At 48.7% G+C, this 14,514-nt stretch overlaps 1 protein-coding gene across 2 annotated transcripts in view; it reads right to left on the reverse strand.

Annotated features, from left to right (window-relative positions):
• The window catches only part of nlrc5 (NLR family, CARD domain containing 5), a 191,942-nt gene that overhangs the window by 162,485 nt on the left and 14,943 nt on the right, over nucleotides 1-14,514 (reverse strand). Inside the window, exon 2 of one of the 2 annotated variants that reach the window (XM_078211022.1) lies at nucleotides 12,464-12,594. In XM_078211022.1, the coding sequence (XP_078067148.1) occupies nucleotides 12,464-12,486 (23 nt within the window). In that variant the 5' untranslated portion in view covers nucleotides 12,487-12,594. Of the gene's footprint in view, nucleotides 1-11,442; nucleotides 11,572-12,463; nucleotides 12,595-14,514 lie in introns of those variants that run through there. The other variant, XM_078211023.1, reaches the window with a different exon arrangement.

Consider the following 14,514-nt stretch of genomic DNA (forward strand, 5'->3'; position numbering starts at 1 on the left):
ACATACCCCTCACAAGAAATATAATATGAATACATTTCTTAAAGGCACAGTATCATCACACCTAAAAATGCTTAAGTGCTTCCAGCAAATTTGACTTTTGCTTAATGTTTGGACTGCGGTTTAAAACTTTGTCCTCAGTTCTTTCAAAATATGGGCCTGAATTTTCCGTCCGTCAGGCACACGCACTTGGTCAGTCCGGAAATGGTTGAGAAACATACCACCAGCCACGATCGGCACCAGAAGGTGATTTCACTCTGGCTAGCCAATTAACAGATGGACAGTGTGAAATGCATTCTGGGAAAGGTTCAAGGCTGCCAGGGAGGTTGGGGGGGAGGAGTGGCGGGCGGGGGGGGGGGGGGGGGGGGGGCGCGGGGGGTCACTGAGCAAAGGGAGGGAGTAGTCCTGGCACTTGTAATGTGCTCCCCTAGGAGACAGGTACTGTAAGTCTCAGACTGCAGAAACGCTGCAATGAGTGTCTATGCAGCACATTCAAACACAGACCACAGTCCCCAGAGCCCTTTTTAATTTCATTTGAGCCCAGACATTTCATCCTGCCTTGGATCGAGGTTACGGCTAGAACGTAAAGGCCGCCTGACCAATCAGCCTACCTGACAACATAAGCAGACACACCATATATGATTGTTCAATTGGCCTCTTAATGGTCCAGTACAGTGGCACAGTGGTTAGCACTGCTGCCTCACAGCGCCAGGGACCCGGGTTCGATTCTTGGCTTGGGTCACTGACTGTGTGGAGTTTGCACGTTCTCCCCGTGTCTGCGTGGGTTTCCTCCAGGTGCTCTGGTTTCCTTCCACAGTCCAAAGATGTGTGAGTTAGGTGAATTGGCCATGCTTAATTGTTCCAAGATGTATAGGTCGGTGGATTTGCCATGGTAAATGTGTGGGATTATGGGGATTGGGGTGGGGGAGGCGGGCCTGGGTAAGATGCTCTGTCGGAGAGTCAGTGCAAGCTTGATGGGCCAACTGGCTTCCTTCTGCACTGTAGGAAAGAATTGCCTGCTTGATTGATGATGGACGCGCTTCCAACTCTTGCACAAGCTGACCGAAATATGGAGCAAGTGCAAGAGGATGTCGGATTACACGGCTGACGTTTTCTCATCCAGTTTCACACTCTGCTGGGTGGGGCATGCGTTCGAGCAATGTGACATTCTGGCCACAAGATTTGAATAAAAACTCAACTACACTGCAAGAGTATAAATCAAAGGTAATGAAAAGAATATCCTAATCAGAAAACCGTCATTCCTTTTCAAATACAGCTGCTTGTTTTTTTTCATGAAGGTTGCTTGCTTACATTTCTCATATCTGTGTTAATTGGCAATATCCAGCGTTACTTAGATAGTTCCACTTGAAAAAAACCCCAATGTTCATGCTTGCACAGTGACTGGTTTGCAGCGTTTAAATCAGGCTGTGAAAGTGCAAGAAATTGAAAACAACAATGACTTTGCAATGAAGAGCTTTTAAGGTCCCTTTCATTTGTGTCGAAACTAGATTCAGTTTGGACTAACCCCAATGTGTTTATACTATAAGATTGGAGTGAACTGGCACTTCTACAAGTGATCACCATCTAACTGAAGCTTCTCTATAAAAAGGGTGAGAGAATTGGAGGGACTTCACAACTGTTCAGTCAAATATTAACAATTAATAATCTAACCACAAACCTGTTTTATGGCAATTATTTTGCAGTGGTAGTTATATGACAATACCGGTGTACTCAATTAAGGTAGAGACAATTTATTGCCTGACCATTAAAATAAAAGAATAAGCCACCAAAGTTGTACTCCTGCATGGAGATAAATCTTCATGGAGCCTCACATAGCACATGGTCGCAGTCCAGGCTTCAACCTTGGAAAAAAGCCTTCGCCATTACACTGAGGTTGCCCACTGGGGCTGAAATGAGATCAAATCTGTCCCTAACCTACAGTTAGTGCCTGGTTCAGACTCCCCACATCATTGCTCTAACGCTACACATGGTGGACATGCTTCACCCAACTGAGTAAAACATTTTAGGGGGAACAGGAGCATCAGAAGCAACATATACACTGGGTCCACCCAAATTCCTGGCACTACTGTAAGAACATAATTCTTATAGTATGGCTATAGCATGTGGATTCTTCATAGGAGTCAAAACATCACCAGACTTTCTCCTCATCGGAGGACAGCTTGAGGACACAGACCCATGGTCTGTCCAAAACTGATGCATGCTAAAGATCAGTCTTGTCATGAGTCCAGAGTTTTAGTACCAATTGGTTCACAGTTTCTACAGCCCTAGTGGTGATCAGGTGAGCTGTTGGACCAAAGAAGCCAGCACACTTCCTTAAACTCTGTGAATCATGCCCCTAGCAAAACAATGTTTGGTGGTATTGATGGAAGGAATTCTCTTGGCAGGGGTAGAAATGTGGAGTGTTTCCCATTGCAAAGGCCAACAAGAAGCCATGCCATATCTTCCAACCCCAACCTCATGAATTATGCACCCGGGAGTTTAGCGCCATATTCCGTGGTTGGGCTGCACAGTGGCACAGTGGTTAGCCCTGCTGCCTCACAGCGCTAGGGACCCGGGTTTGATTTCGGCCTTGGGTGAGGGTCTGTGTGGAGTTTACACGTTCTCCCCGTGTCTGCATGCGTTTCTTCTGGGTGCTCCGGTTTCCTCCCACAGTCCAAGGATGTGAAGGTTTGGTGGATTGGCCGTGGTAAATTGCCCCTTAGTGTCTCAAGATGTGTGGGTTAGGTGTGATAGCCAATTGCCCCTTAGTCCCCCAAGATGTGTGGGATAGGTGGAATAGCCATGGTAAATGCATGAGGTTATAGGGATAGGACAGAGAGGAGGGCCTGGGTAAAGTGCTCTTTTGGAGAGCTGGTGCAAACCAGATGGGCTGAATGGCCTCCTTCTGCACTGCAGAAATTCTATGATTCTATGGATTCAATGGATATCTGGGTGCCGTCTTGAAAATGCGCACAACATCACTGACCCATCTTTGAAGAAAGATAGAGCTCCCCAAAAAAAACTGTCTCCAGGAACACTCTGAGGTTGGAAGATGAACATCGTCATGACACTGAATCTGGAAGATCCACCTGCAGATGTTTTCCCCGCCCATTGCTTTGGAGTTCTGGGGTCCAGGGCTTCAGGCAGCCTCCATCCCAAACTCCGGAGGCAGCCCAGGCATTGTTCAGCTGAATCTCAACATCTGCATACCACGCTTTCCAAATGTACTCTGGACCAGCGTGTTTTCCCACTGACATCGCGGAGAATTGGGAGTGGGGAGGTGATTCTGGTCGGACCATCATCTGCAACCCAATAGCGGGATGCAAATCAGCGCCACACTGGCCTAGAGCAGGCTTCCTGATCTGCCATGGCGGCACGAGCGGAAGATCCCATGGGTGGCAAGGTGGCACAGTGGTTAGCACTGCTGCCTCACAGCGCCAGGGCCCCATGTTCAATTCCAGCCTTGGGTGACTGTGTGGAGTTTGCACATTCTCCCCGTGTCTGCATGGGTTTCCTCTGGGTGCTCTGGTTTCCTCCCACAGTTCAATGATGTGCAGGTTAGGTGGATTGGCCATGCTAAATTGCCCCTTCGTGTCAGGGGATTGGAAAGGTAAATATGTGGGGTTACGGGGATAGGGCCTGAATGGGATTGTGGTCGGTGCAGACTCGATGGGCCAAATGGCTTTCTTCTGCATTGCAGAGATTCCATGATTCTATGAAATTCACACCAATGTGAAACGGAGTTTTGGACTCCTGCCAAATCCACCCCCCCCCCCCCCCCCCACCCTCCCCCAGCTTGCCATTGAACCCACAGATGGGACCATGGGGGAATTCCACCCTGTGAAACAGTTGCCAGCACAACCCAAACATTCCATAGCTTGACTTGGTTAAGATTTGAAACGACTGTATCGTCTACAGTGGCTGAGCTAACAGTGCATTCATCAGATCAAATTCTAGCATAAAAGCAGCTTCAAATCTTTTAAAATCTAGAAATAAAAATCTGGTGCCAGTGATCCTGAGGTTCAGAGAGTACAATCTCACTTGGATTGAAAAGTCAAGTTAGATTATCTGCTTAAACGTTAAAGTGAAACAGGAACACTAAGAGCTGGGGGTGCCTGGACACAAATATCTGAAGGTGGCAAGACAAATTGAGAAGGCATTTCAGGAAGCATTCTGGATGCTTGGCTATGCAAACAGAGTAGCTTTGCCAACCCTCCAGGATTAGCCTGGAGTCTCCAAGAATTGAAAATCAATCTCTGGGACACTGCAGTGTGCAATCCTGGAGAATAATCATCAGGATTTGAAAAAAGATTGGATTTTTTTGTCACTGTACTTGGAGTTTTTCTCTTTACCAGATATGAACATATTGAAATGTGGGTGGTGAGGCTGTTTGGCTGACAGTGAAGCTTCATCCAATTGGATAATGAGTCTTTTTGCTTTCCCGTTGGTGTAGGAAGGATGAAATCACAAGGATGGGTGTGTTGGCCGATTAATGGCTGGAGTGTGGGGGCAAGTCATGTGATGGAACCTCCAGGAATACATTTAATCGCAGTTGGCAACCACGAAGCACATTCTACCTAAGCAAGGGAGTGGAGCTGAATCTTTATAAAATACTGGCTCGACCCCCATCTCCAGGATTGCATCCAATTCTTGGCACCACACTCTAGAAATTATGTCTAGGCCTAAAAATTAGAGTAATGAGATTTACTAGAGCAGTAGCAGGATGTAAGACTTCAGTCATGTGGAGAGGAACTGGGATTGTTCTCCTCCATGTAGAGATGGTTAAAAGGACATCTAATTGAGATGTTCAAAAGGCTTTTGATTGAGTTAGTAAGGAGAAAAGGGTCATAAACCAAAGGACACAATATATGGTTTTAAACAAAAGGCCAAGAGGCAAGTTTAAAGAGCAATTTGCTTCCACACTGATCTGGAATGCACGGCTTTAAAGGGCGGTAGAAGCAAATTCAATATTACTTTCAAAAGGACATTGGATATATACTTGAAGGAGAACTAATGTACAGGGCAATGGGGAAAGGGCATTACCTACTGTGCTGCACCTCATTCACTATCACATTCTGCTTCTTACACATCATCATTCAACTTCCAGGCAGACATAAGACGATGGGCCCGATTTTACCAACACTTTGCGCCCGTTTTCGGGCAGGAAATCACGGTAGAGTCGGGTGTGAGGCCTTTATCGCAATCTGCACCCACGTCCGCGCAGATCGCCACTTTACCGAGACCCGCGAATGGCGGGAATCCGTTCCGTGCCCAAATCGGGCGCATGACGATTTAAATGTATTTGCATGCATTTAAATTGAATTAATGAACTGCCCACCCAACTCTATCAGCATTTCCCCCTTTACCACCGCATTTGCCGATCCGGAACCACGCTTTTAGGGAACTGCTGAATAAAAGTCTGAGTCGGGTGCTCCAGTCTCTGAAGAGCGCGTTCCGAGCTTCCAACCGCTCTCTGACTCAGATCAGTGGTGGGGAGGAGGACGGGAGTGAGGTCAGATCGTTGTCTGGTTGGGGGGGGGGGGGGGTGGGGGGGAGGAGGAGGCGGGTCAGATGTATTTCTGTGGGGGGGGGGGAGGGCTGATCGTTGTCTGGTGGGGGGGAGGGGAGGAGGCGGGTCAGATGTCAGACCATTCTCTGGGGGGGTGGGGGGAGTGAGACAAGTTTGTTGCCGGAGGCGGGGGGGGGGGGGGGGAGAGTGAGGCCAGATCGTCGTCTGGCGGGGGGGGGGCGGGGCGAGTGAGCCAGATCGGTGTACGGGGAGGTGGGGGGGGGGGGCGGTGAGGCCAGACCATTCTCTGTGTGTGGGGGGGGGGGGGGGGAGGGAGTAGGGCCAGATCGTTGTCTTGGGGGGGGGTAGGGAGTGAGGCCGGATCATTGTCTAGGGAGGGGGGGGGGGGGTGGGGGGGGGGGGATGCGGGGGGGGGGGCGGAGAGAGTGAGGCCGGATCGTTGTCTTTTGAGGGGGGAGGAGGGAGGCGGGTCAGATGTATCTCGGGGAGGGGGGGCAGATGGATCTCTGGTGGGGGGAGCAGATGGATCTCTGGTGGGGGGAGCAGATGGATCTCTGGTGGGGGGGAGCAGATGGATCTCTGGTGGGGGGCAGATGGATCTCTGGTGGGGGGGGCAGGGGGGTCTGCTGCCACTATGCAGGCGATTGGTGGGGGGGGAGAGGGGGCAGGGGTGGCGATTGGTCTGGGTAGTGGGGGAGGTAAATAAGGGACACACACACACATCACTGTCCCCCTTATCCACCACCCCCTGCTACCCAGACCGATCGCTACCCCTGCCCCCTCCCCCCCCACCGATCACCCGCAGAGTGTCAGCGGATCCCCCTGTGCCCCCCGCACCTCCACCAGAGATCCATCTGCCCCCCCCCCCCCCACCAGAGATCCATCTGCGCCCCCCTCCTGCCCCGCGATACACCCTTGCTCCCGCTTGTCACTCCCGGGCCGCTTTCTCTGCTTTCTGCGGCTTGGGAGCGATCCGACACGGGCGTGCTTTTTCCAATTTTTTTCGCAGTTCAGAGCTCCGATCGTTCCGGCCGCGCTTAGCCCCGCCCACAGCGCGAATGGGACTGGAGATGGCTGAGAGCGTATGGGGGCGCCTGAAAGCGGATTTCTAAGTCGGATCTGTACTACGCCCAGATTCGGCACTTAGAATGAAAATGGTAAAATCGGGCCCGATGTTTCCTCAAGTAATTGGACAATCTCACAAACTCCTGTTAGCAGTTGCTTTGGCCTTGCCTCTATTTAACAGGAGCTACCTCAGGTGATGTGAGGAGCTGCAACACCTCAGCATGCTACTCAACCATAAACTCAAATTCCTACTCCTCATCATCTTGGTCACCAAGATGCCTTTATTTCCTCTCTCCGCAAGAGTGGCCATCTCTGCCAATACCTTTGTCCTACAAATCAAAAATTATAGTTCCTGCCTTTTCCCCTGGCAGGTGCTTCTAAAGCCAGGGAACACAGTCTCAGAATAATGGGTAGACCATTTAAGAACAAAATGAGGAGGAACTTCTTCACTCAGAAGGTGGTGAATCTTTGAAATTCTCTACCCCAGGGGGCTGTGGAAGCTCAATCATTGAGTATGTTCAAGACAGAAATGGATAGATTTGTGAAGACTAATGACTTCAAGAAATACGGAGAAAGTGGGAAAGTGGCTCAGAGGTAGATGACTAGCCATGATCTAATTGAATGGTGGAGCAGGCTTGATGGGCCGAATGGCCTACTCCTGTTCCTATGTTAATCATCTCTTGCCTCGCCTTCAAGTCAGCAAACCTGAAGTTGCAACTCATTGAGAATGCCACAATTGGAGTCATCAACCACATGAAATCCTGCACATACATCACCTTGTTCCTTCTCAAGTTCTACTGCCTTCCTATACTTCAAGATTCACTCTTAAAACTCATCCTACAACAGGTCTCACCCCTTCATGTATGAACTCACAGAGGCATCCTCTACTCTGCTGCTACTGGGCAATCTTTTCCAGCTATTCTGAAATTTATTTTCTAGCTACTTGACCACCCTATTCTCCTCCATGTTTCCACAAAACCCCTTTCAGCTGCGGCTTTGAGCCCCATTTTAAATTTTCCTTTTTTTGCGACATATCCACCACTTTTTTTTCTTCAATGCAACATCGTCTTTCTGTACATGAGCAAGAATTGCCAAGAATTGTTAGCGCTTACTGTGTATTATGAAAATTATGAATGTGATAAACTTCATGCTATATATATTGTGAGCTCTGAATACAGTGTCTACTGTGGAAACGATGGGATATATAACATCAATATTCAAAATATATAAATCAGAATATATAAAAATCAATATTCTGCAAGTGAGCTCATTACTACATTAACATGTCTTGTTATGGGAGCTGGTTAGCTCAGTTGGCTGGACGGCTGGTTTGCCATGCTGAGCTACGCCAACATCACAGGTTCAATTCCTGTACTGGCTGAGGTTATTCATCAAGGCCCTACCTTCTTAACCATTTCCTCGTCTGTGGTGTGGTGATCCTCAAGTTAAATCACTATCAGTCTGCTCTCCCCATAGAATCATAGGATCCCTACCATACAGAAAGAGGCTATTTGGCCATCAGGTCTGCGCTGACTTGCTGATTGAGCATCCCATCCAAGACACCTCCAGCCCCAGACACTGATGGGGGCAGTAGTCAAATGTCTATGCTGCCCGAAAGCAAGCCTGGACCCTCCAGGTGCTGGGCCCCCAGGGGACAGAAAGAGAGGTACTGCAGGTAGCTTCAAGCAGCACCCCCCCCTCCCCCCCCCCCCCCCCCACTGCCGCAACTGTAGGGGCCCGCAGCCCGAGATGCAGCCCGCGCTGACCCCCACCCCCCCCCCCCCCCCCCCGCTGCCCAGAACGATCGCGACCCCGCTGCCCAGACCGATTACAGACCCCTCTCCCCCACCAATCATGGCCCTCCTGCAGCCCTGCCCCACCGATCGCATGCAGAGTGGCAGCACCCCACCCTCCCCCACAGGCCCCGCCCACCCACAGACCATGCCCCTGACCAGCCCGCCCCACTGACCCGCCCCGCCACAGGCCTCTGCCCCCATTGGCCCCTCCTCCTGGCACTGTGCCCCATTGGCCCCACCCCTGGCACTGCCCCCCACTGGCCCCTCTCCCCATTGGCCCCAACTCCTGGCACCACCTCAACCTCCCCGGGGCCTCAGTGGCGAGCCTGGACGATGGAGCACCGGGCTCACTAAACACATTCAAATGAACATTCAAATAAATTTAAATACATTAACCAGCCTCTCGCCCATTTCCGGCAAGAACTGACCACACCGGAAATCCGGCTGCCATAAAATTCCACCAGTCGTGAAAACCAGTGCCATTCACACGAGCTGCTTTACGCCCGATTTTACAGCATTTTCCCGCTGCAAAATGGGCGTAAAGCGGTGTTAAAAGCCCGCCCTAACAATCGATTTAGCATGGCCAATCCACTTAACCTGTACATCTTTGGAATGTGGGAGGAAACCCACGCAGACATGGGGAGAATGTGCAAACTCCACACAGTCACCCAAGGCCGGAATCAAACCTGGGTCCCTGGGAGGCAGCAATGCTCACCACTGTGCCACCCTCAAAGGGGAGAGCAGCCGTGGTCAATTGGGACTATGGAATTTCCCTTACCTCTGAACATTATAGTGATCACCACAAATCGATGTGCATCTCCAATGCAAACATACACAAATTTAATCATGTTTATAAGATGAAAACCATGTTACGACCTATTTAGGAAAGCCTCACTTGAAGTGTTAAAATTGAAAAATCATTGCATGTAATTGGTTGAACAAATCTTCCAGGCCTTGTTTTAAATTAAAATGAATGGTTTTCAGTGAATCTGCGTTACTATTAGCTCACAGAGAAAAAAGGTGCCATTTAAGGACCTCAGCAGCTTTGCCAATAATGCTTTTGATATTTTGACATCCAAAATAAACCTCAGGTAAGTGGTCCCAACTGAACGAGAATGATTTCCTAAACCTTACACACACAGCAGAATATTTAACACAGTTACCAGTGAAAGTCACACAAAATGCAGCAATTAGTCAATATAATTCTTAAAAAGGTCAGATCCATTAATTTCAGATTTTGAATTCAAACCCATAGGTTGCCTAGAAAGTTCTAATCCTCCTATGTTAATTTATATATCATAATTAGCTACCCAACTCTTGCTGGCAATTAGTGCTCCCACCCAGATCCCACTTCTGGGAAAATGGCCTGGAGATGGGACTGTACCAGCAAACCAGCACGATGGCCAACAGTACAAACTTTTGTACCCACCCGTTTCATAATCACCCCCCTCGGGGCAGGTAAAAATTCTGCCCATTAGGACTGGTGATCAAAAGCTTCAAAAAAAGCAGATTTTTAGGCATGCCTTAAAAGAGGGTGAGATGGAACAGTTTGGAAAGGGAATTCCTGGCCTTATTTCCGGCTCAAGGTATGGCCGCCAACGGTGGGGGTAAGGAAGTGGAAATACATAAAGAGGCCAGATTTGGAAGAAGAGGTAGGGAGGAATGAGGATGATCATTTTAAAATCAATCCATTGGTGGCGTGATTGAGATCTTGGCCCCTTACCACACTCAATGCAGAGCAGCTAAATAGCTATTGACAATGACGAAGGGGCATCCAGACTTGAAACGTTAGCCCTGTTCCCTTTCCACGGATGCTGTCAGAACTACAGTGACTTTCCAGCATTTTCTTTTTTTATATTCTAAAAGGAGATGTTTTGGGGATAAATACTTTCTACAGGAGACATTTCAGCGGAAAATATTTGCAATAGGATGCATTCCAGCGAAATATAATTTCTCTCGGGTGCGCCAAGAAATACATTTTCTATGGGTGATCTAGTGTGAGTGATTTTCTATCCGTGATGTACATATTTTTATAGATTATGGTTGAGGTAATATACTTTTTATAGGAGACATCATCATCTATAGATACATGGCATTTTTCATGGAATATCACTAAATTATTCTCTTATTCTTGAAACAATCTTGAAAGAGGAAAGAACTGCATTTATACGGAACTTTTCACCACCTCCGGATATTCCAAAGCTTATTTTTAAACGAATGAAGTACTTTTAAAGTGCAGTGAATGGTTAAGAGGCACAACAGACAAAGGGAAGCACATGCTAGGGAAGAATCCACTTATGTTGATATTATTACAGGACACCGCCACATGTGAGCATTTCTATGTTTTACTTTTTTGGTTATAGTCGCTCACCGATCTCATGAGGTCGTGAAAGCCACAAACGCAAGTTTTTTTTACATTTCCCTCCCCACCCACTCCCCTCCGACAAGTGATGCATTTGGACCCAAGTCCCGCCTTAGAAATCCCGAATCTGAAATCAGCACCACCGATGGATGCGAGTTCCCAGTTACAGGAGTAAATGTAATGCAGAATACATAATCGGCACCCAACAAAACCACTTACAAACATTCAGAAACGTCAACCCTCCAATACCTGCCAGCAAATCCACCACAAGGTGCTGACATCCATTGATGTAAAACTTCTATACATTACTGTTACAATGTCCTTACATCTCACTCTTTGATTCTGCCAGTCTCTCTCTCTCCTTGAGACATCGCTCTTACCCTTTACAATTTGAACAACTCCTTCCTATGCCCCCTTTGCTATTCATCGCTCTCCACTCTATAAGAGACCGATTTAAACTCCCCACCCAAGATTAAGATTGTATTTGCAGCTCTACAATTGAAGAAGTAATTGAAGAGTTTCAGCTTCCAACTACCTGGCCCGGAATTTTAACTCATCCTAGCTCCTTTATATTGGCTACCTTTCCTCTCACACCCCTCTGAAAGCAGCAAGGGGTGGGGGCAGCCGGCTGCCCACCTACCCAGTCACCAACAGCTGCCCACCTACCCAGTCACCAGCAGCTGCCCACCTACCCAGTCACCAGCGGCTCCCAATCGAATTGCGGCCACAGAGAGGAAGCGAGGGCTCCATCCGGTAGCCTGAGCAACAACTCGACTGGGATCGAAACTGAAAGCCGGCTCGCTGCATGTCTCTCTGTTTCCGAGAACTTCGCCTCATAGAGGTTATAGGAAATCACGTGGCTCAGCGTGACAAGATTTGAATTAAGAAATGAAGCAGATTTCAAATCAACCCCTCCCCCCACCCCAGTGTGACACAACTCAACGCCCCACCCCCCAGTGTGACACAACTCAACCCCCCACCCCCCAGTGTGGCACAACTCAACCCCCCTCCCCCCCAGTGTGACACAACTCAATCCCCCACCCCCCAGTGTGGCACAACTCAACCCCCCACCCCCCAGTGTGGCACAACTCAACCCCCCTCCCCCCCCAGTGTGACACAACTCAATCCCCCACCCCCCAGTGTGGCACAACTCAACGCCCCACCCCCCAGTGTGACACAACTCAACCCCCCACCCACTAGTGTGGCACAACTCAACCCCTCCCCCTCCAGTGTGACACAAATCAATCCCTCCCCCCCCCCCAATGTGACACAAATCACCCAATCACCCCTCCTCCTCCTCCCCTCCCCCCCCCCCGTGTGACAAATCAACCCCCCCCCCCCAGTGTGGCACAAATTAACCCCCTCCCAGTGTGACACAACTCAACCCCCACCCTCCCCTCAGTGTGACACAAATCACCCCCCCCCCACAGTGTGGTACAAAATAACCCCCCCCCCAATGTGACACAAATCAACCCCTATTCCCCCTCAGTATGACACAAATCAATCCTCCCCATGTGGCACAAATCAACGCCCCCCCCCCCCCCCCAGTGTGGCACAAATCACCCCTCCACCCCCCCTCCCCCCCCCCCCAGTGTGGCACAAATCAATCCCCACACCCCCCTCACCCATTGCAAACACTGCCACCCATAGACACACTATGATTCACAGGCAGGTGGACATTACAGTTCGTGCAGGAAGGGAACTCCAGCTTACCTTGTGCCGTCCTGATCATTCATATGAACCCACGCCGCCAACTCTCTCAATCTCACAAGCCATCTCCTCTCACTGTTTGGCCAGAAGAATGTGTTCGGGGTTAAGCAGGGGAATTCTTCATGGTGTGAGTCCTAGAGGGGAAAGGATTGCATCACCTCTCTTTATTTTTCATCACCCACCACTTAACAATGTGTTTACAGATGTGTTAACTGGCATACATCCCGTGTGTTACTTATTTGCTTGTTCTATTTAGTTCCCATCTCTGACAGGCTGAAATATAAACACAGAAAAGACGGAGTATATTCAGCAGGCCAGGCAGTAGCTGTGGGGGGAAGGACAGGGTTAACGTTTCAAGGCTGTGACTTTTCTTCAGGACCAATGTCCTGGTTGGGTAACTGGAGGAATAGAGAGGGTTAGCCAATTAGTCCCACTCTCCTGCTCCTTCTCGATATGCCCTGTTCATTTTCCCTCTTCAACTATTATGAAGTGCTTCGAAAGGTTAGTCATGGCACAAATCAATTCCAGCCCCCTGGGCTACCTGGATCCACTACAGTTTACCTACCGCCGCAACAGGTCCACAGCAGATGCCATTTCCCTGGCCCTGCACTCAACCCTGGAACACCTAGATAACAAGGACACCTATGTCAGACTCCTATTTATTGACTACAGCTCAGCCTTCAACACCATTATTCCCACGAAACACATCTCCGAACTCCATGGCCTGAGCCTCGGCTCCTCCCTCTGCGACTGTATCCTGAACTTCCTAACTCACAGACCACAATCAGTAAAGATAGGCAACAACACCTCCTTCACGATCGTCCTCAACACCAGTGCCCCACAAGGCTGTGTTCTCAGCCCCCTACTATACTCCTGATACACCTATGACTGTGCGGCCAAATTCCCCTCCAATTCGATTTTCAATCGTTGCTGACGACACCACCATAGTGGGTCGGATCTCAAACAATGATGAGACAGAGTACAGGAATGAGATAGAGAATCTGGTGAACTGGTACAGCAACAATAATCTCTCCCTCAATATCAACAAAACGAAGGAGATTGTCATTGGCTTCAGGAAGTGTAAAGGAGAACATGCCTCTGTCTACATCAATGGGGACGAAGTTGAAAGGATCGAGAGCTTCAAGTTTTTAGGTGTCCAGATCACTAACAACCTGTCCTGGTCCCCCCATGCCGACACTATAGTTAAGAAAGCCCATCAACGCCTCTACTTTTTCAGAAGACTAGGGAAATTTGGCATGTCAGCTACAACTCTCACTAATTTTTACAGATGCACCATAGAAAGCATTCTTTCTGGTTGCATCACAGCTTGGTATGGCTCCTGCTCTGCCCAAGACCGCAAGGAACTACAAAAGGTCGTGAATGTAGCCCAATCCATCACGCAAACCAGCCTCCCATCCATTGACTCTGTCTACACTTCCCGCTACCTTGTCAAAGCAGCCAGCATAATTAAGGACCCCACGCACCCCGGACATTCTCTCTTCCACCTTCTTCATTTGGGAAAAAGATACAAAAGTCTGAGGTCATGTACCAACCGACTCAAGAACAGTTTCTTCCCTGTTGCTGTCAGGCTTTTGAATGGACTTACCTTGCATTAAGTTGATCTTTCTCTATACCCTAGCTATGACTGTAACACTACATTCTGCACTCTCTCGTTTCCTTCTCTATGAACGGTATGTTTTGTCTGTATAGCGCGCAAGAAACAATACTTTTCACTGTATGCTAATACATGTGACAATAATAAATCAAATCAAATCAAATTATTTATCCAATTCCCTTCTAAAAGTTATTACTGAATCTGTTTGGAACATCATTTCAGGAAGCATATTCCAGTTGAGAAGGTCTCACCCTTTATTTTATTGCCCCATGTTACCTCTTGTTATTTTGCCAATTACCTTAAACCCATGTGCTTTGGCTACATTTATGCAACAGGAATATCCCCCCCTCCAATTACAGTATCAAAACACTTCCCAGTTTTGAGCAATTGCATTAAATCTTAAAAGTGTATTAAACCAACCTCCTCTGTTCCAAGGAGA

Source organism: Mustelus asterias, chromosome 4 (assembly GCF_964213995.1).
Source record: "Mustelus asterias chromosome 4, sMusAst1.hap1.1, whole genome shotgun sequence".
Lineage (NCBI taxonomy): Eukaryota > Metazoa > Chordata > Chondrichthyes > Carcharhiniformes > Triakidae > Mustelus > Mustelus asterias.